At 42.6% G+C, this 23,525-nt stretch overlaps 1 protein-coding gene across 1 annotated transcript in view; it reads left to right on the top strand.

The window, feature by feature from the left end:
* LOC311225927 (alsin-like) overlaps positions 1-23,525 on the top strand; it is a 165,651-nt gene that overhangs the window by 25,637 nt on the left and 116,489 nt on the right. Inside the window, exons 8-14 of the mRNA XM_084311318.1 lie at positions 5,150-5,313; positions 12,482-12,680; positions 13,063-13,159; positions 16,516-16,593; positions 16,844-17,065; positions 18,162-18,333; positions 19,817-19,991. Coding sequence (XP_084167444.1) covers positions 5,150-5,313; positions 12,482-12,680; positions 13,063-13,159; positions 16,516-16,593; positions 16,844-17,065; positions 18,162-18,333; positions 19,817-19,991 — 1,107 coding nt within the window. The remainder of the gene's footprint in view (positions 1-5,149; positions 5,314-12,481; positions 12,681-13,062; positions 13,160-16,515; positions 16,594-16,843; positions 17,066-18,161; positions 18,334-19,816; positions 19,992-23,525) is intronic.

Here is a 23,525-nt window from a genome sequence, read left to right as displayed (position 1 = left end):
ATTTTCATTTTAGTTCATTCGTTCTTTTGCATAAATATTTTTGCGTTCGTTTTTTTTCGTTCGTTTTCTGTGTTCTTTTTTTTGTTCTTTTTTTGCGTTCATTTTCGTTTTAGTTAGTTAATTATTTTCGTTCGTTTTTTTCATACTGTCTGGAGGATCCTACCATACCGTCTGGAGGATCCTACCATACCGTCTGGAGGATCCTACCATACTGTCTGGAGGATCCTACCATACCGTCTGGAGGATCCTACCATACTGTCTGGAGGATCCTACCATACCATCTGGAGGATCCTACCATACCGTCTGGAGGATCCTACCATACTGTCTGGAGGATCCTACCATACCGTCTGGAGGATCCTACCATACTGTCTGGAGGATCGTTTTAGTTCGTTTTCGTTTTAGTTTGTTTGTTTTTTTTTGTTCGTACATTTTTTTGCATTCGTTTTTTTTGCGTTTTCGTTTTAGTTCGTTCGTTTTTTTGCTTTAGTTTTTTAGCGTTTTTGTTTTAGTTCGTTCGTTTTTTTTGTTCTTTTTTTTGCGTTCGTTTTAGTTTTAGTTCGTTCTTTTTTTTGCGTTCTTTTTCGTTTTAGTTCGTTCATTTTTTTGCGTTCGTTTTTTGCGTTCTTTTTTTTTGTTCTTTTTCGTTTTAGTTCGTTAATTGATTTGCGTTTTTTTTACGTTCTTTTTTGCGTTCTTTTTTTTTTTCGTTCATTTTCATTTTAGTTCATTCGTTCTTTTGCATAAATTTTTTTGCGTTATTTTTTTGCGTTCGTTTTCATGCGTTCGTTTTCTTTCTAGTTCGTTCGTTTTTTTGCCTTCTTTTTTTGCCTTCTTTTTTTGTTCGTTTTAGTTAGTTTTCGTTTTAGTTCGTTGGTTTTTTTTGCGTTAGGTTTTTTGCGTTTTCGTTGGTTTTTTTTGCGTTCTTTTTTTTTCGTTTCCGTTTTAGTTCGTTCGTTTTTTTGCGTTTTCGTTTTAGTTCGTTCATTTTTTTGCGTTCGTTTTTTGCGTTCTTTTTTTTTGTTCTTTTTTTGCGTTCGTTTTCGTTTTAGTTAGTTAATTATTTTCGTTCGTTTTTTTTTGTTCTTTTTCGTTTTAGTTCGTTAATTTATTTGCATTTTTTTTACGTTCTTTTTTGCGTTCTTTTTTTGCGTTCATTTTCATTTTAGTTCGTTTTCTTTCTAGTTCGTTCGTTTTTTGCGTTCTTTTTTTTTTTTTTTTTTTTTGCGTTCTGTCTGGAGGATCCTACCATACTGTCTCCAGGATCCTACCATACTGTCTGGAGGATCCTACCATACCGTCTGGAGGATCCTACCATACTGTCTGGAGGATCCTACCATACTGTCTGGAGGATCCTACCATACCGTCTGGAGGATCCTACCATACTGTCTGGAGGATCCTACCATACTGTCTGGAGGATCCTACCATACTGTCTGGAGGATCCTACCACACCGTCTGGAGGATCCTACCATACCGTCTGGAGGATCCTACCATACCGTCTGGAGGATCCTACCATATCGTCTGGAGGATCCCACCATACCGTCTGGAGGATCCTACCATACTGTCTGGAGGATCCTACCATACCGTCTGGAGGATCCTACCATACCGTCTGGAGGATCCTACCATACCGTCTGGAGGATCCTACCATACTGTCTGGAGGATCCTACCATACTGTCTGGAGGATCCTACCATACCGTCTGGAGGATCCTACCATACCGTCTGGAGGATCCTACCATACCGTCTGGAGGATCCTACCATACCATCTGGAGGATCCTACCATACTGTCTGGAGGATCCTACCATACCGTCTGGAGGATCCTACCATACCGTCTGGAGGATCCTACCCTACTGTCTGGAGGATCCTACCATACCGTCTGGAGGATCCTACCATACTGTCTGGAGGATCCTACCATACCGTCTGGAGGATCCTACCATACCGTCTGGAGGATCCTACCATACTGTCTGGAGGATCCTACCATACTGTCTGGAGGATCGTTTTAGTTCGTTTTCGTTTTAGTTTGTTCGTTTTTTTTTGTTCGTACATTTTTTTGCATTCGTTTTTTTGCGTTTTCGTTTTAGTTCGTTCGTTTTTTTGCTTTAGTTTTTTAGCGTTTTTGTTTTAGTTCGTTCGTTTTTTTTGTTCTTTTTTTTGCGTTCGTTTTCGTTTTAGTTCGTTCTTTTTTTTGCGTTCTTTTTCGTTTTAGTTCGTTCATTTTTTTGCGTTCGTTTTTACGTTCTTTTTTGCGTTCTTTTTTTTTCGTTCATTTTCATTTTAGTTCATTCGTTCTTTTGCATTAATTTTTTTTGCGTTATTTTTTTTGCGTTCGTTTTCATGCGTTCGTTTTCTTTCTAGTTCGTTCGTTTTTTTGCCTTCTTTTTTTGCCTTCTTTTTTTGCCTTCTTTTTTTGTTCGTTTTAGTTAGTTTTCGTTTTAGTTCGTTCGTTTTTTTTGCGTTAGGTTTTTTGCGTTTTCGTTGGTTTTTTTTGCGTTCTTTTTTTTGCGTTTCCGTTTTAGTTCGTTCGTTTTTTTGCATTTTCGTTTTAGTTCGTTCATTTTTTTGCGTTCGTTTTTTGCGTTCTTTTTTTTTGTTCTTTTTTTGCGTTCGTTTTCGTTTTAGTTAGTTAATTATTTTCGTTCGTTTTTTTTTGTTCTTTTTCGTTTTAGTTCGTTAATTTATTTGCATTTTTTTTACGTTCTTTTTTGCGTTCTTTTTTTGCGTTCATTTTAATTTTAGTTCGTTTTCTTTCTAGTTCGTTAGTTTTTTGCGTTCTTTTTTTTGTTCTTTTTTTGCGTTCTGTCTGGAGGATCCTACCATACTGTCTGGAGGATCCTACCATACCGTCTGGAGGATCCTACCATACTGTCTGGAGGATCCTACCATACCGTCTGGAGGATCCTACCATACTGTCTGGAGGATCCTACCATACTGTCTGGAGGATCCTACCATACCGTCTGGAGGATCCTACCATACTGTCTGGAGGATCCTACCATACCGTCTGGAGGATCCTACCATACCGTCTGGAGGATCCTACCATACTGTCTGGAGGATCCTACCATACTGTCTGGAGGATCCTACCATACCGTCTGGAGGATCCTACCATACCGTCTGGAGGATCCTACCATACTGTCTGGAGGATCCTACCATACCGTCTGGAGGATCCTACCATACCGTCTGGAGGATCCTACCATACCGTCTGGAGGATCCTACCATACCATCTGGAGGATCCTACCATACTGTCTGGAGGATCCTACCATACCGTCTGGAGGATCCTACCATACCCGTCTGTTCATCACCAGTTGACAAGTTGTCTTTGTTCTCCGGACCACTAGCTTGTTATGAACGTAACGCTTTTACAAACTTCAAAGCTTTATCTTCTATCTGCAATCTGGCAATACAAGTTTATTATTCTGTATCCACAATGAGAATTAGGAAGGATGATAACTGGCCAAGTTGCTAGGATGGTTGCTAGGGAGGGAGATGAGAAGGGTGGGTGGAGTCTGGGAACTAAAATAAAAATGTAGAGAGAGAGAGAGAGAGAGAGAGAGAGAGAGAGAGAGAGAGAGAGAGAGAGAGAGAGAGAGAGGAGAGAGAGAGAGATAGACCCTGATGGAAACAAGACAAAAGTCTTTCTCTGGTCTGCATCCTCTTAACAATTGTATGTATTGAGCTGTACTGTACCCATTCTGCAATCTGTTAATAAACTTTTCAATCAATCAATCAAAGAGAGAGAGAGAGAGAGAGAGAGAGAATGACAGATAAAGAGACAGATGGGTAGAAATGAGGACAAGGAAAGAATGACAGCTCATTTGCAAAAGAGAACATTGTGCTCCAGTGTGCTCCTCTGACCAAAAACACACGTTAAAAAAACCCAGCACCACGAGAGAACCTGGTTGCCATGAATCTCTTTGACATTAAGGCTGAGGTTACACCTTTCGTATCATTTCGTATTGTTTTCTTATACGTATCGCCGCGTATCGCCGCGACGTCATCCGCCTCGAGTCACACTTTCGTTTTTTTTCCGTTTTTGTCAGCCGAGCACACTGATGTAGTACACTGCCAAAGCAGTAGGTGGCAGTAGGTGGCAAACATGAAGGCAATTTCAACCAATCAGAACGAATGTGCCAATACACTTCCTGGTGGAAGCTCTAGCAAAGAAAATTTCAATAAGGCAGGCGCCTATGCCGCGCCACCATCTTGCTTTACTCAATGCAGCAATAATTTTTCAGCAAAGCCTAATAAAAGTGCAATAAACAAAACGGATACATTCACTGTGTGTTCTGCCTGTCATTTGTTGATGAAACAAAACTAACATCAACACAAGTGACCACCAAGAGCGGATAGTTTAGTCTAAAAAACGCTCGGTAGCATTGTTAGCTGCATGCTAACGTCAATGGAGTATGCCATTATAACAATATAGCATTGTGGCTAGAAGCTAACGTTAGCTCACGCTACTTAGCCAGCAACAAAACTGATGATATCGCGAGCTATCAGTAGTTAGATAACATTAGAGACAACGCTGTGTGTATTAAACAAAGGTGAATAGATGACTGGGCCATTTTGTTTAATGCTTGTTAAGTTGAAAGAGGAACTCTGAGCTAACAGGGTCTGAATCCTGATAGCTCACGTTAGCCAGCTGCTCATGCAATCGGTAATGCTAGCAGAATGAATGGATGTAAACTTTATTTAACATATTGCATATGGGTACAATACAATACGGCTCAATACAAACAATTGTTAAGGGAATGCAGACTGTTGTAGCTTGGACTGGGGTCCTTATAACAATAACTTGACAACACATGGTAGCTGAAGCTATTTGGGACACGGAGCTCTGTCCCAAACACACACACTGTACACAGGAAGGGCACGCAGATGGTATCTACTGCGCATGGGCGTTTTCGCAACAACTGCTCCGTGCTGACTACACGCTGTTGTCGAAGCGTTTTTTTTTGCGTATCTCCAAACGCAAACACAATTTTGCGTTTCAGCCGTATCCACAAAAAAACGCCAAAAAACGCATTTCTGTGTAGATAGGACATCAAACGTCGTCAAAAACGTATAAAAAAACGCCAGGAATACACTAGTCTAACCATAGCCTAAGGACCAACTCCTAGCTGCAACATGTTTCCACTCTTTTTTTAAATCTCTCTTGCAGCCCCAGCAGCGACCCTGTGCTAGGGTCCTCTGTTCTACTGAGTGTGGAGGAGGAGACACAGGCCTTACAGTGGAAGAAGAGCTCCAGTCTGACTAATATCCTCCTCCAGGAGGGGGTCAGTGGAGCCGGCAGGAGACGCTCGTTACCTGGACTGCTTCCTCGCGGTAGGCCAGTGGTTCCCAGTGTGTGTGTGGGCCGGGGGGAGGGGTTGTTCTTCTATGGTTGTTCAGTGGAACAAATCAGTGGAACAAAATATCAGAGCGGAATGAAATGTATTGAGATTTAAACACAATGAGAGCTGTAAACACTGTTGCTAGGCTACCATCACACATATCACCTGTGGTAGCAAGCTGGCTAGCTGATGCTACGTTAGCTATCCAACCAGGGAGAGAACATTATTATCTGAAAACAAAATGGAAACGTTTTTGACACCAGGAAAAGCTGAGTTAGCATTGACATGTGTTCCAGGTTTCATTAACATCCAGGTAACGTTAACATCCAGGTAACGTTAACATCCAGGTAACGTTAACATCCAGGTAACGTTAACATCCAGGTAACGTTAACATCCAGGTAACATTAACATCCAGGTAACATTAACATCCAGGTAACGTTAACATCCAGGTAACGTTAACATCCAGGTAACGTTAACATCCAGGTAACATTAACATCCAGGTAACGTTAACATCCAGGTAACGTTAACATCCAGGTAACGTTAACATCCAGGTAACGTTAACATCCAGGTAACATTAACATCCAGGTAACGTTAACATCCAGGTAACATTAACATCCAGGTAACATTAACATCCAGGTAACATTAACATCCAGGTAACATTAACATCCAGGTAACGTTAACATCCAGGTAACGTTAACATCCAGGTAACGTTAACATCCAGGTAACATTAACATCCAGGTAACATTAACATTCAGGTAACGTTAACATCCAGGTAACATTAACATCCAGGTAACGTTAACATCCAGGTAACGTTAACATCCAGGTAACATTAACATCCAGGTAACGTTAACATCCAGGTAACATTAACATCCAGGTAACATTAACATCCAGGTAACATTAACATCCAGGTAACATTAACATCCAGGTAACATTAACATCCAGGTAACGTTAACATCCAGGTAACATTAACATCCAGGTAACGTTAACATCCAGGTAACATTAACATCCAGGTAACATTAACATCCAGGTAACGTTAACATCCAGGTAACATTAACATCCAGGTAACGTTAACATCCAGGTAACATTAACATCCAGGTAACATTAACATCCAGGTAACGTTAACATCCAGGTAACGTTAACATCCAGGTAACGTTAACATCCAGGTAACATTAACATTACTCAAGTTACTAAGTGACAAGGCTACATCTCTCATAGCCTCACGTCTACTCAGGTGCCTTCAAAATAAAATCGTGAGATTTTATTTGTATTAAAAAAAAAAAAAAAAGGCGTTATCTTACTAGTACTAAATACATGGTGTGGTATGTTTTTCTTTTCAAATTTGTTCCTGACTACTAATACTACTAATACAATAATCTTTGTCGATTAATAGCCGCTTGCCTCTGTAGCCTAATCAATTACTTGATTTAATTGACATATCTAAAAACATGTGTGTTTAATTACCACTACATTACATCATGTGTGTTTAATTACCACTACATTACAACATGTGTGTTTAATTACCACTACATTACAACATGTGTGTTTAATTACCACTACAATAATTACCACTACATTACAACATGTGTGTTTAATTACCACTACATTTACAACATGTGTGTGTTTAATTACCACTACATTACAACATGTGTGTTTAATTACCACTACAATAATTACCACTACATTACAACATGTGTGTTTAATTACCACTACATTACAACATGTGTGTTTAATTACCACTACATTACAACATGCATGTGTTTAATTACCACTGCATTACAACATGGGTGTGTTTAATTACCACTACATTACAACATGTGTATTTAATTACCACTACATTACAACATGTGTGTATAATTAATTACCACTACATTACAACATGTGTGTATAATTAATTACCACTACATTACAACATGTGTGTATAATTAATTGCCACTACATTACAACATGCATGTGTTTAATTACCACTACATTACAACATGGGTGTGTTTAATTACCACTACATTACAACATGTGTATTTAATTACCACTACATTACAACATGCATGTATTTAATTACCACTACATTACAACATGGGTGTGTTTAATTACCACTACATTACAACATGTGTGTTTAATTACCACTACATTACAACATGTGTGTTTAATTACCACTACATTACAACACGTGTATTTAATTACCACTACATTACAACATGCATGTGTTTAATTACCACTGCATTACAACATGGGTGTGTTTAATTACCACTACATTACAACATGTGTATTTAATTACCACTACATTACAACATGTGTGTATAATTAATTACCACTACATTACAACATGTGTGTATAATTAATTACCACTACATTACAACATGTGTGTATAATTAATTACCACTACATTACAACATGTGTGTATAATTAATTACCACTACATTACAACATGTGTGTATAATTAATTACCACTACATTACAAATGTGTGTATTTAACTATTAATTAACTTGTTTTACTGCCTTGAAAATACACAGTGCACAGCTGACAGTAGTAAAGTAGCAAACGCAGCAACTTCTCATTTTCCATGCAACCGTTTGCACTTCCTGTCTTGGAAGTGACATGTCCTCCTGACTGATAATGAAGAAGCAGACGTTTCCCCTTCTCCCCTGGGCAGAGTATTGAGAATGAAACTGAAACAGACCTTTTTCAAGCCTGGGAACCTCAGAGTCTCTGGAGGGTCTTGATCCAGTTCCCTGTTGCTGCTGTAAAAAGCTATGCTGCTAATACTTGACACAATAACAAACTTCTGTTTGGTTAAATACCAGGTGATCAGAGTGCCTTGTACACTTGAGTAATAGTCTCTTTGAAAGGCACATGGTGGAGTAGAATAGGCTGTAAGAAGTGGGACATATACATATATTTTTCACATGTAAAAAAAAATTCAAATCTACTGGTCAGATATTTTACATAATAATGGAACAGATGTTCGAGAAAGGTGGGTAACTAGAAAAACAAGATATACTGTTAGGAACACGCCCCAAAAACGGCAGCACTTAAGCAAATAACAAGAGCTTGGGAAAAACTTGAATCTCCCAAAGTAAACAAGTGGTTAGAAACTGTAGAGGACATATATAGTATGCAAAAGGTAACTTACAAAATTAATAAGAATGAAAACATGCTGGAAAAAAGATGGGGTTTCTTTAAACTATGGAAAAGGTATTAGATGACAGACAGACCAGGCTTTGAGATGAGGATTTAAGTAACATGAAACAGTAATAGAAAACTAGAGTAGCAGTAGTAGTAGGAAGAGAGTTATCTTTGATATACTACTCAATTGTTGGGGAATACCCTGTAGGCCTACACCTATAATGAAAATTCAAGTCCCTTTTCCTTTTTTTTTAATTTATTATTATTTTTTTTTATGTATGTGGGGAGGAGTAGGGATGGATATTGGATGGATACTATGGATATTGGATGGATAGGTTTACCAGTCCAGGATCAGTAACATCTATACTGGTACTTAGTGATGCACGATATATCGGCCGATATGGCAGTTTTTTTTACACATCGGTATCGGTCCGATATCAAGATAGGGCCGATATGGGCCGATATAAAAAAAATAAAAAAATAAAAAAAATTTGTTTTGGCCTTAAAGGAAAACTCCAACATTTTGAGAAATTAGCTTATTTAACATCTTCCCTGGAGTTAGACAAGAAGATACATACCTTTTTTGTCTCTGTCCGTGCATTTAGCTTTGGGAACAGTCGCTCCGTTAGCGTAGCTTAGCTTCATCACTGGAAGCGGGGGATATCAGGAGCCTGATGTTCCCTTACACTGTATACAGTCACGAAATACACTCCAAATACAACTCCAAAACGTTCATGTAAACATGTTGTGACCTGTGTATTCACCACGTGGAGAAATAAAAAATAATTTAATTAGACAATTACGTTTTATAAGCAAATATACTCGGAACTATTTTTTGCCTAACCACTCCTCTCTGAGCGCAGCCAGTGATTTCAACGTGTCGTCGTGATTGTTGACATTCTCATTCATTCAAAGGATCCGAACCGATTGAAGTTTATGGATACCATGACTTAAAATCCTCTTACCTTGACGATTAAAAGCCTCCCCAATTTAGAAAACAGTAATCCAATGGCTGGTATTGTTATACCGGACGCTCTGAGCTAACCGGAGCTAACACAGATCAGGATGGTAAAGCATATATAATGACTTCCTTTCTGGGGTTTTCAAAATAAAAGTGCAACGTTTATAGCAGCGGAAAACGTTTATTTTGTACATTATCTAACGTTAACACGAACCTAAACTAACGTTACAACTAACCTAAACCTATATATGCTTTACCATCCTGTTCTGTGTTAGCTCCGGTTAGCTCAGAGCGTCCGGTATAACAATACCAGCCATTGGATTACTGTTTTCTAAATTGGGGAGGCTTTTAATCGTCAAGGTAAGAGGATTTTAAGTCATGGTATCCATAAACTTCAATCGGTTCGGATCCTTTGAATGAATGAGAATGTCAACAATCACGACGACACGTTGAAATCACTGGCTGCGCTCAGAGAGGAGTGGTTAGGCAAAAAATAGTTCAGAGTATATTTGCTTATAAAACGTAATTGTCTAATTCAATTCTTTTTTATTTCTCCACGTGGTGAATACACAGGTCACAACATGTTTACATGAACGTCTTGGAGTTGTATTTGGAGTGTATTTCGTGACTGTATACAGTGTAAGGGAACATCACTTCCAGTGATGAAGCTAAGCTACGCTAACGGAGCGACTGTTCCCAAAGCTAAATGCACGCACAGAGACAAAAAAGGTATGTATCTTCTTGTCTAACTCCAGGGAAGATGTTAAATAAGCTAATTTCCCAAAATGTTGGAGTTTTCCTTTAACACTATGATCGCCGTGGACGAGTTTACACGTCATTCCTAGCCATGCTCATTCTGCCGAAGACGCCGTAACTCGTCTTTGATGTCAATATTTCAAAAATCTGTCATCGAAATCATATTTCCTTTCCGGAGCCCTGAGACACACTGCAAAGCTCCACTCAATTCTCTAGCGGTTCAAGAGCGCCATCTGGTGGCCGATCGGCAGATCGCCAGCCGGAAATTAACCTTTGAACCGGTAGTGCTCATCCATATGTGGTCCGGGCACTCGCTATCGTTAGAGAGACTCCGTATTGACACAGTGAACATCGATCGGTGCAAATAACTCGAAAAAACAACATGATTTGGACGTATATACTATTATACAACCTGGAAATGGATCGGGCATTTCTCCATCCCATAATAGAAAAATTTCTGTTCCACGCTCATCTGCCAGCGGCGCGAGGAAGCCACGGTAACATTCAGCGTTATATTCTAACGTCTTCTATACTAACTGATCTGATGAACATATGACCCACTCTGGATGAATCATCTAACGCTGCCCACGGAATTATAAACGATCCCCCGCCCATCCGGTCATCATCAGATGATGCGTAGAAACTTCTAGAACCACGTCCAGTTGACATTTTTTATCTCGCACAGATTCCTACCAAACTGTATTTGATCATCAATATAATGCATTTAGGGCTATAAATCACGTTCTGAAGAAAGCTGCAGAAAACGATAAAAACATACTTATACTTAGACCATATTTTAGTATGAATATGTGAATGAAAAAGTTTAACGTTGCTACACCCTGAACAATACATATAGGACATTGAATGGGCCATAATAATGGCAATTTAGCAATAGAATTTAAAAAGTTATAGCCCTGCAAAGAGGGGGAACTTCTCCATAGACAAATAGAGCTGGCGAGGGATGGTAAATTATGAATTTAACCCATGGCGATTAAAGTGTTAACACTTTGACTGCCATGAAACGTCTTTTGACGTCATTGCGGGCCATGCTCAAGTTGCCGGAGGACGCTGTACAGCGTCCTTATATCAATATTTCAAAAATCTGCGATCTGATTCATATGTCCCCTCCGCTGGCCTGAGATCCACCAGCAGGACCCACTGAGCTCTCTGGCGGTTCAGGAGCGCCATCTGGTGGCCGATCGGCGCAATCGCCAAACAGGATGTGCCATAGAGGTTGTGCTAGACGTCCGTAGTACTTCCGGGCGCTCGCTATAGGTCATGGGACTCTGGCTCGTCACGCTACACAGTGATCGATTGGCAATAACTCGATAAACAACATGATTTGGACGTATATACCATTATACAAGCTGGAGATGGACCGGGTAAAAATATATCCCATAATGATAAGATTTCTACTCTACGATGATCGCCCAACGGCACGCGGAGACTGGGGTGAGTTTCAGCGTGTAACGTTACCGTCTTCGATACTAACTGCTATTATCAACATTTGACCCACATTAGATGATTGGTATAACGCTGCCCACGGAATTATAAACGCCCCCTCGCCCATCCGGTCAACATCAGATGACGTGTAGTAACTTCTAGAAGTACGTCTAGTTGGAATTTTTTATATCGCGCTGATTGCCATCAAACTGTATTTCATCATCAATATAATGCATTTGGGGCTATATATCACGTTCTGGAGAAAGCTGCAGAAAGAGATGAAAACATACTTATACATTAGACCATACTTTACTATGAATATGTGAATGAAAAAGTTTAACGTTGCTACACAATGAACAATACATATAGGACTTTGAATGGGCCCTAATAATGGCAATGTAGCAATAGAATTTAAAAAGTTATAGCCCTGCAAAGAAGGGGACTTTCTCCATAGACAAATAGAGCCGGCAACCTATGGTATATCATGAATTTAACCCAAGGCAACCAAAGTGTTAAATCGTTTTTTGTGTTTTTGTATGCGTGATGGGTAATTTTTTTTATAAAAAAAGTGTCAATATTTACAATATACGTATGTACATTTGTTACGTGTATGTATGCATACATGTATGTGTGACTATGTATATGTGTGTGTACTCTAAATGTAGAGTGACTTTATTGACACATATAAAAAAATATTAAAAAAAGAAGTGGGACATTTGCACGGTAACTTGCTCAGTAATACTTATCCCTTCAGTCTAGCACCTTCCTCAGGCTAAATGTCCTTACTCCTTATAGCCCGGTTAGATACCAAACATGAATCAATTATATATTTGATTAAGGCAACAAAAAGTTAAATGACACATAATTACCGTTCTCCAGGGTCTCCGGTGCGTAAAGGCCCTCCAGGCAGCAGGCTGTCCTCTGCGGGAGATGGTAAGATGAGCCATGGTTCTGCTGGTGGGAGCCAGGGCTCGTGGTCTGACGAGTCCGGGGAGGGGCTGCCTTCCCTGGGGACAGAGGTCTGGAGCTGGGGCCGTGGCACAGAGGGACAGCTGGGGCATGGAGACCACCTGCCCAGGTATTAACATGAGTGCTCGCACACACACATGCACACACAGGTGGCTCAGGAGGTAGAGCAGTCGTCTGGTAATCGGAAGGTTCCCGGTTGATTCCCGCTCCTCCCGGGCAGCGTGTCGAAGTGTCCTTGAGCAAGACACTTAACCCCTAATTGCTCCTGATGAGCAGGTTGGCACCTTGCATGGTTGCCTCCGCCGTCGTTGTGTGAACGTCTGAGGGAATGTGAGGAACAAACATTTTAAAGTGCTTTGGATAAAAGCACTATATAAATGCACCATTTACACACACACACACACACACACACACACACACACACACGTACACACGTACACACATACCTTTGACCTGAAGTATTATGCTGTTTGTCTTATCTTTTCCCCCAGACTCCAGCCTTTGTGTATAAAGAGTTTGACAGGACAGGAGGTGGTCAAAGTGGCTGCAGGCTCACATCACTCACTGGCTCTCACTGCACTCTGTCAGGTAACTCATCACTCACTGGCCCTCACTGCACTCTGTCAGGTAACTCATCACTCACTGGCCCTCACTGCACTCTGTCAGGTAACTCATCACTCACTGGCCCTCACTGCACTCTGTCAGGTAACTCATCACTCACTGGCCCTCACTGCACTCTACTCACTGCACTCTGTCAGGTAACACATCACTCACTCTACTCACTGCACTCTGTCAGGTAACACATCACTCACTGGCCCTCACTGCACTCTGTCAGGTAACTCATCACTCACTGGCTCTCACTGCACTCTGTCAGGTAACACATCACTCACTGGCCCTCACTGCACTCTGTCAGGTAACACATCACTCACTCTACTCACTGCACTCTGTCAGGTAACACATCACTCACTGGCCCTCACTGCACTCTGTCAGGTAACTCATCACTCACTGGCCCTCACTGCACTCTGTCAGGTAACACATCACTCACTGGCCCTCACTGCACTCTGTCAGGTAACACATCACTCACTGGCCCTCACTGCACTCTGTCAGGTAACTCATCACTCACTGGCTCTCACTGCACTCTGTCAGGTAACACATCACTCACTGGCCCTCACTGCACTCTGTCAGGTAACTCATCACTCACTGGCCCTCACTGCACTCTGTCAGGCTCACATCACTCACTGGCCCTCACTGCACTCTGTCAGGTAACTCATCACTCACTGGCCCTCACTGCACTCTGTCAGGCTCACATCACTCACTGGCCCTCACTGCACTCTGTCAGATACCACTCACTGGCCCTCACTGCACTCTGTCAGATATCACTCACTGCACTCTGTCAGATATCACTCACTGCACTCTGTCAGATATCACTCACTGCACTCTGTCAGATATCACTCACTGCACTCTGTCAGATATCACTCACTGCACTCTGTCAGATATCACTCACTGCACTCTGTCAGATATCACTCACTGCACTCTGTCAGATACCACTCACTGCACTCTGTCAGATATCACTCACTGCACTCTGTCAGATATCACTCACTGCACTCTGTCAGATATCACTCACTGCACTCTGTCAGATATCACTCACTGCACTCTGTCAGATATCACTCACTGCACTCTGTCAGATATCACTCACTGCACTCTGTCAGATATCACTCACTGCACTCTGTCAGATATAACTCACTGCACTCTGTCAGATACCACTCACTGCACTCTGTCAGATATCACTCACTGCACTCTGTCAGATATCACTCACTGCACTCTGTCAGATATCACTCACTGCACTCTGTCAGATATCACTCACTGCACTCTGTCAGATATCACTCACTGCACTCTGTCAGATATCACTCACTGCACTCTGTCAGATACCACTCACTGCACTCTGTCAGATATCACTCACTGCACTCTGTCAGATATCACTCACTGCACTCTGTCAGATATCACTCACTGCACTCTGTCAGATATCACTCACTGCACTCTGTCAGATATCACTCACTGCACTCTGTCAGATATCACTCACTGCACTCTGTCAGATATCACTCACTGCACTCTGTCAGATATCACTCACTGCACTCTGTCAGATATCACTCACTGCACTCTGTCAGATATCACTCACTGCACTCTGTCAGATATCACTCACTGCACTCTGTCAGATATCACTCACTGCACTCTGTCAGATATCACTCACTGCACTCTGTCAGATATCACTCACTGCACTCTGTCAGATATCACTCACTGCACTCTGTCAGATATCACTCACTGCACTCTGTCAGATACCACTCACTGCACTCTGTCAGATATCACTCACTGCACTCTGTCAGATATCACTCACTGCACTCTGTCAGATATCACTCACTGCACTCTGTCAGATACCACTCACTGCACTCTGTCAGATATCACTCACTGCACTCTGTCAGATATCACTCACTGCACTCTGTCAGATATCACTCACTGCACTCTGTCAGATATCACTCACTGCACTCTGTTAGATATCACTCACTGCACTCTGTCAGATATCACTCACTGCACTCTGTCAGATATCACTCACTGCACTCTGTCAGATATCACTCACTGCACTCTGTCAGATATCACTCACTGCACTCTGTCAGATATCACTCACTGCACTCTGTCAGATATCACTCACTGCACTCTGTCAGATACCACTCACTGCACTCTGTCAGATACCACTCACTGCACTCTGTCAGATATCACTCACTGCACTCTGTCAGATATCACTCACTGCACTCTGTTAGATATCACTCACTGCACTCTGTCAGATATCACTCACTGCACTCTGTCAGATATCACTCACTGCACTCTGTCAGATATCACTCACTGCACTCTGTCAGATACCACTCACTGCACTCTGTCAGATATCCCTCACTGCACTCTGTTAGATATCACTCACTGCACTCTGTCAGATATCACTCACTGCACTCTGTCAGATATCACTCACTGCACTCTGTCAGATATCACTCACTGCACTCTGTCAGATACCACTCACTGCACTCTGTCAGATACCACTCACTGCACTCTGTCAGATATCACTCACTGCACTCTGTAAGATATCACTCACTGCACTCTGTCAGATATCACTCACTGCACTCTGTCAGATATCACTCACTGCACTCTGTCAGATATCACTCACTGCACTCTGTCAGATATCACTCACTGCACTCTGTCAGATATCACTCACTGCACTCTGTCAGATATCACTCACTGCACTCTGTCAGATACCACCCACTGCACTCTGTCAGATATCACTCACTGCACTCTGTCAGATATCACTCACTGCACTCTGTCAGATATCACTCACTGCACTATGTCAGATACCACTCACTGCACTCTGTCAGATATCACTCACTGCACTCTGTCAGATATCACTCACTGCACTCTGTCAGATATCACTCACTGCACTCTGTCAGATATCACTCACTGCACTCTGTCAGATATCACTCACTGCACTCTGTCAGATATCACTCACTGCACTCTGTCAGATATCACTCACTGCACTCTGTCAGATATCACTCACTGCACTATGTCAGATACCACTCACTGCACTCTGTCAGATATCACTCACTGCACTCTGTCAGATATCACTCACTGCACTCTGTCAGATATCACTCACTGCACTCTGTCAGATACCACTCACTGCACTCTGTCAGATATCACTCACTGCACTATGTCAGATACCACTCACTGCACTCTGTCAGATATCACTCACTGCACTCTGTCAGATATCACTCACTGCACTCTGTCAGATATCACTCACTGCACTCTGTCAGATACCACTCACTGCACTCTGTCAGATATCACTCACTGCACTCTGTCAGATACCACTCACCATCCAATGCTTTGTAATGACTTGTCTCTGTGTGTTCCAGGTGTTTTCTTGGGGCAGCAACATGTGTGGTCAACTGGGTCACATCAACAGCCCCACAACCCGACCACAGCAGACCACGGTACCGACACACACACACACACACACGCACACACACACACACACACACACACACACACACACATAGGCACACACACACGTGTACAGTTTGCTGCTGTAATTGATTGTCTTCTAGTTGATGTTTTTTTGTTTTATGTTGTATGTCTTGTATCCTTTATGTACTTTAAAAGTTCAAGCAAGCACCAATAAAATGCAACAAAGTATAATATGACTGAAATGCTTTGTAATGTGTCTCCTGTGGGCCACCGTAGCTGTGTGAGGGCCTCCGTGTGTGGGACGTGTCAGCCGGCCAGAGTCACTCGCTCCTATTGGCTGACGGGGACTGTGTTCAGCCAATCATATACTACTGTGGCCAGCAGCACGAGTTTGGGCAGGGTGATAGTTCATCCCAGGGTCAGGGGTCATCTCAGAGATCACCCAACAGAGCAAATACCTACACCCTCAGACCCCTCCTCCTACCATTCTGTATAGATGTGAGTACAGCAATTCATTATTGTAAAGATAAGATAAGATGATCCTTTATTAATCCCCTTGGGGGAAATTCTGGTGTCAAAGCAGCATGGGATGGGTGGAATACAGGGTGGGGGATACAGAGCTTCACAGTCCTATACAGTCCAGTATCTATATACACTATAGATACAATATAACATATAAATATAAATACAATATAATATAAAAGTGATAAAGGTTATTGTAAAGTTGTAAAAAATTGTAAAATTTTATCGGGTATCACAGTAGCCAAAAAGCTGATCGCATCACGCTGGTTTCAACCGGAAAAAATGTGCCGTAAAGTTTGGTTTCTTACATATCTCGATGTAATTTACCATGAAATATCTACAGCAAGAATTCTGGGTCTCAATGAATCCAAAATGTCAATGTGGTTAGAAGTGGTGGAGAGAATAAAAGCTAGCTTATAATGGTAGTGTCTGGTTAGGTGCGAGGGATAGTGGAGGTACTTCTCAAGGTGGGGTCCGGGAGGGGGGGTTCGAGCTGAGCATATGTGTGTAGGGCTTTTTTTTTAGATAACAGGTATTATGGGTATATCTTATATAAAACAACTAACCAAAAGGTGATCTCATTGGATGTGCCCTGACAATTAATGCTTGTATATCTTATCGTGTGTTGTCATGTTTGTTTATATGTTTGTTTAAAAAATAATAAAAAAATAAAATACAAAAAAAAAAAGTTATTGTAAAGTGACATGTTATTGTAAAGTGGCATGTTATTGTAAAGTGGCATGTTATTATAAAGTGGCATGTTATTGTAAAGTGGCATGTTATTGTAAAGTGGCATGTTATTGTAAAGTGGCATGTTATTGTAAAGTGACATGTTATTGTAAAGTGGCATGTTATTGTAAAGTGTCATGTTATTGTAAAGTGACATGTTATTGTAAAGTGTCATGTTATTGTAAAGTGACATGTTATTGTAAAGTGGCATGTTATTGTAAAGTGGCATGTTATTGTAAAGTGGCATGTTATTATAAAGTGACATGTTATTGTAAAATGACATGTTACCTAAATCCTACTTTATATGTGTTGTGTGTGTGCATGCGTGTGTGTCTATGTGTAGATGGGCTATGTGAGCAGTGTGTTCAGTGGGGGTCAGATGTGTGGTTTTCTGGCAGACCAGAACGCCATGGGGTTTATCTCTGCTATCCATGAGCTGGCCTCCAGAGAGAGACACAACTACTGCTGGCTCACCCAGGTCAACAGACAAGTTCTGAAACCACTGACCACCAGAGGTGAGATAAACCACTGACCAACAGAGTTAAGAACGTTCTAAATTCACTGACCAACAGAGTTAAGAACGTTCTAAATTCACTGACCAACAGAGTTAAGAAAGTTCTAAATTCACTGACCAACAGAGGTGAGACAGGTTCTAAAACCACTGACCAACAGAGATAAGAAAGTTCTAAATCCACTGACCAACAGAGATAAGAAAGTTCTAAATCCACTGACCAACAGAGATAAGAAAGTTCTAAATCCACTGACCAACAGAGATAAGAAAGTTCTAAATCCACTGACCAACAGAGATAAGAAAGTTCTAAATCCACTGACCAACAGAGATAAGAAAGTTCTAAATCCATTGACAGACAGAGATAAGAAAGTTCTAAATCCACTGACCAACAGAGATAAGAAAGTTCTAAATCCACTGACCAACAGAGATAAGAAAGTTCTAAATCCACTGACCAACAGAGATAAGAACATTCTAAATCCATTGACCAACAGAGATAAGAAAGTTCTAAATCCACTGACCAACAGAGATAAGAAAGTTCTAAATCCACTGACCAACAGAGATAAGAAAGTTCTAAATCCACTGACCAACAGAGATAAGAAAGTTCTAAATCCACTGACCAACAGAGATAAGAAAGTTCTAAATCCACTGACCAACAGAGATAAGAAAGTTCTAAATCCATTGACCAACAGAGATAAGAAAGTTCTAAATCCACTGACCAACAGAGATAAGAAAGTTCTAAATCCACTGACCAACAGAGATAAGAAAGTTCTAAATCCATTGACAGACAGAGATAAGAAAGTTCTAAATCCACTGACCAACAGAGATAAGAAAGTTCTAAATCCACTGACCAACAGAGATAAGAAAGTTCTAAATCCACTGACCAACAGAGATAAGAACATTCTAAATCCACTGACCAACAGAGATAAGAAAGTTCTAAATCCACTGACCAACAGAGATAAGAAAGTTCTAAATCCATTGACCAACAGAGATAAGAAAGTTCTAAATCCACTGACCAACAGAGATAAGAAAGTTCTAAATCCATTGACCAACAGAGATAAGAAAGTTCTAAATCCATTGACCAACAGAGATAAGAAAGTTCTAAATCCACTGACCAACAGAGATAAGAAAGTTCTAAATCCACTGACCAACAGAGATAAGAAAGTTCTAAATCCATTGACCAACAGAGATAAGAAAGTTCTAAATTCACTGACCAACAGAGATAAGAACATTCTAAATCCACTAACCAACAGATGAGATAGAACAAGTTCTAATCCCTGCACGTGTGTGTGTGTGTGTGTGTGTGTGTGTGTGTGTGTGTGTGTGTGTGTGTGTGTGTGTGTGTGTGTGTGTGTGTGTGTGTGTGTGTGTGTGTGTGTGTGTGTGTGTGTGTGTGTGTGTGTGTGTGTGTGTGTGTGTGTGTGTGTGTGTGTGTGTGTGTGTGTGTGTGCGTGTTCCTCCCCTCACAGACAGTGTGTACTCAGTGCTAGGTCAGCCGTGCGGTCGGCTGTTCCAGTCGCTGGCTGAGACGTTTGTCCATCTGTCTGTCCTGACCGGAAGACACTCTGCCTCCCTCACACACTTCCTGCGAGACACCCAGAGCCGTGATGTCACTTCCCTCCCCTTGCTGACACACACCAAACTCTTCATGGATGCTTACAAAGAGTTAAGTACACTGTTTATCCTGTGATACAAGTACAAGTACAAAAAAGATACACAACTACCAAATGGAAAGTACACACAAGTACACATGTAGAATCAGTGATTTAAAAATATGTCATTACCTCATGTATTGAGCTGTACTGTATTGTACCCATTCTGCAATCTGTTAATGCAATTTTCAATCAATCAATCAATCAATCAATCAATCAATCAATCAATCAATCAGTGTTTTTATTTATGCTATTATGTTAGATTATTGGTTTCCCAGATATATATATATATACTGTATATTCTTACTATATACTATATACATGGATCGCCCTGTCAAGGCTAACCGCAGTAACTCGAAAAAAGTCAAAATTTAGTTATGAGTGAAATTGAACTTGTCAATAAATGTTTTATCTTGTGACAAAGTTTCAGATGTTAATGTCGCTCAGTTTTGGAGATATGGGGTTTTAAAAACTGCAGTAACTACAAAATCACACTCAAAACCCAGGCAGACCGCAGTAACTTCCAAACAGTGAAACTGAGAAAAATGGCTTTAATTTTTTTTGACTTGCCATCCAAAATGTGTTATAGGTAGATAGATGATAGTACCCAGATTTAACATGTATTAATGAAGTAATGTTTAGGCATACAAAAATATGACGTAGTTATTTTAATTAACCCCAAAAAATCAGATACTGCACTCTGCTGCATGATTTCCTTGAATAATTATACAGGTAATGTACAGGCAAAGTGCAGTAACGATTCAGGTTCCAAGTTCTGTTAATAGTGGTGACGCTCGGCGTCACTCATGCACTGTCCCTGCACGTGCACGCGCACTGAATAAAAGACCACAATGTACCTTTATATCCCAATATTTGTCTGACCACACCCCTATCAGCTTCCCATATAAGCAGGGGTGGGGCCACCCCCTCGCCTCCTTCCCAAGCTTTCACCACAAGGCGAGATCAAGGGCTGCAGCGGCGTCGGACGCCGAGCGTCACCACTATTAACAGAATTTGGTTATAGTCATAACCTATCGTTCTGTATCATAGTGGCTCCGCTCGGCGTCACTCATGCACAAGGGAGGCCGAGCGAGAGCCATAGGCCGACAAATACACCCCGCTGAAGGCCCCCCACAACCATCAGATCAGGGAGGACCGAGCCCCCCCGACCCCCCCTAATGGAGGGCACCCCCCCTATTGGAGGTCCCCGGGAGGGCGACGGACCCGACCGTGCGAAGAGGCACTCAAGCAACTCAATGCACAGGGTGAGCAGACCGTGGCCTGACCCCACGACTACACACACGCACAACCCGCATGCCACCCGGGAACGAACGGAGGAACAACCTCGTTACTGCCCCCAGAATCACGGGGTCAAGGGCAAACCCAACCCCGTGGCAAGGCCGTAGCAGCGGAGCGCGAAGGAAGACCCAGACCCACCAAAGGGACTGGACCCCCTGGAACGAGGGCCCGGAGAAGTCCATGATGCCAGCATCAAGACCCCACCAGGTGGGCACTTAGTGACCCCGCCCCCCACATCGCCAGCGTATTCGGATAAGGCCCCTCTTCTCCAAGAGCGGGCCCTTTCCCCCCAATAGCACACCGCCTGGCACACTGACCCTGCAGAACAGGCAGTCAGCATGGCCGTAAGCACACAAAAAAGGTTAACCAACGGAAGCAGGCAGCGCACCGGGGAAAACCAGGCAACAGGCTGTAACCCGAGCCTGGAGCACTGCGGACGAGACAGGCACCAAAGGAGTCAGCTGAGAACAGCCGCACCGGCGGAAGGGGCGTATGCTGGCGTTGTTGCATGACCAAGCCTCCATTTAAAAAAAACCCACCCAGAGGGGTTGAGGCAGAGAAGGCTGACACGATTGGCAGACGTCATGAACGTGCAGGGGCACCCTCAACCGGGTAACCCGGGAGTTGCCACTGCTCCAACACACCAGGGAATCAACCACCTTGGTGTTACCCAATGTGGTGGTTGTTCCTATAACCCCTCAAGAAAAGACACCAAAACACACCTGCGGGTATACACCGGCTATACCGCAGTACAAGTGTTTCAGTTTTCAAAAAAGGGTTATTCCAGGCCTACGGGTCGACGAACATCACTTCGGACCGGGCCTGGCGGCACGGGAAGTACACAGAATTACCAGAGGAGGTCCAAGACCACCCCAACAGGCCCCTCTTCGCCACGCGTGAGAGAGGAGTGAAAAGAATGGAGAATCAGCCCTAAGCACACCGCACTTGGTATTCCCAGGCGGTCTCCCAACCAAGTACTAACCAGGACCGAACCTGCATAGCGGCCGAGATCCGAGGAGATCGGGCGTGTACAGGTTGGCATGGCCGTAAGTCATTACAATAGTGCAGAGTACAATATGTACCCAACAAGGGTCTCCATAGCGCCTAACCCTGTGACACCCGTCCCGGACCGACCTGGCATTTTTCCCCCCGAAAAAAGCACAAGTCCCTCAGGGTACCAGAACAGCAGATCTGCATCCCTGGCGGACAACGGGTTAACTGACCTGGACCAGCGTGACCAGACCAGTCCCGTGTCCTAACCACGCCGACATGCCCACTCCAGAAGAGGGGGCAGACATGCGTGTCGATCTAAAACATGAAAAGAGGGCGCCACCCAGACGGTCCCCATTCAGACCGTGCTCAGTGGCCCACCCCAAGGGCGTGAGACCCCTCTACATATGTTCTGATCTATTCCGTTAACATCCCCCAGATATGAACGAGAATTCATCGAGACAACCTAGTAAACTGGCGCTCGGAAGAGACAAAACTCCATCCCAGTTGCCCTACAAAAACGCTGTTTCAACAAGCAACCAAGGCGCACGTAGCCCCTGTGTGATCCTGTAACAGAAACACACCGAGCCAGCACTATGTATGCGTCGAGACCCAAACACATCAATGGATAGTCTATCAAGACACCAAACATTGTTCCTCCAAGTCGCCTGGGAGAACGACACGGAGCCGTCGTGCTTCATGTACCTTCCTCTTTTTATTCAAAAAAGAAAGAACACAGACTGACATGAATCCCTCGCGACGCAGGCTGAGGTTAAAAATTGTCTACATTTTTACATCCCACCACCCTCCCATAGGGAGAAGACGGAATCTCCAGAGAGACTTCCCACGCGAGCTGTATAGATTGAAAAGAAAATATTGCCATATTGAGCTACGTAATATTGGGGTTAGGGCTCTCCGAGGAGGAGGCACTGAACCAATACACACTCAATACTCGAAGTGAATCGAATACACACACAATAGAGCAGAACTCCTTTTTGAAGTTCTACTCACCATGACAATCTCAGGAGGAGGCTCAGAACTCTGAGGAGGCTCCCTCACAGGGAAGGAGAGTCCTAACTCACAGAAGGCCCGAGTAGGAGCTTCGTGAGGAGGAGCCCTGACCACTCCCTGAAACAGATCCATCATATGGACCTGAACAGCACACGGAAGCCTTACCAACAGAGACGCGCACAGTGACGTACTCTATGACGGGGGAATTTCTGCGGTGCACACGCCCAATATTCCAGGGCGTGGGACC

The sequence above is a fragment of the Notolepis coatsorum genome (assembly GCF_963971535.1).
Source record: "Notolepis coatsorum genome assembly, chromosome: 3".
Classification (NCBI taxonomy): Eukaryota; Metazoa; Chordata; class Actinopteri; order Aulopiformes; family Paralepididae; genus Notolepis; species Notolepis coatsorum.
Note: the sequence above shows the minus strand (reverse complement) of the source record. Positions and strands in the feature narration are given on the sequence as shown.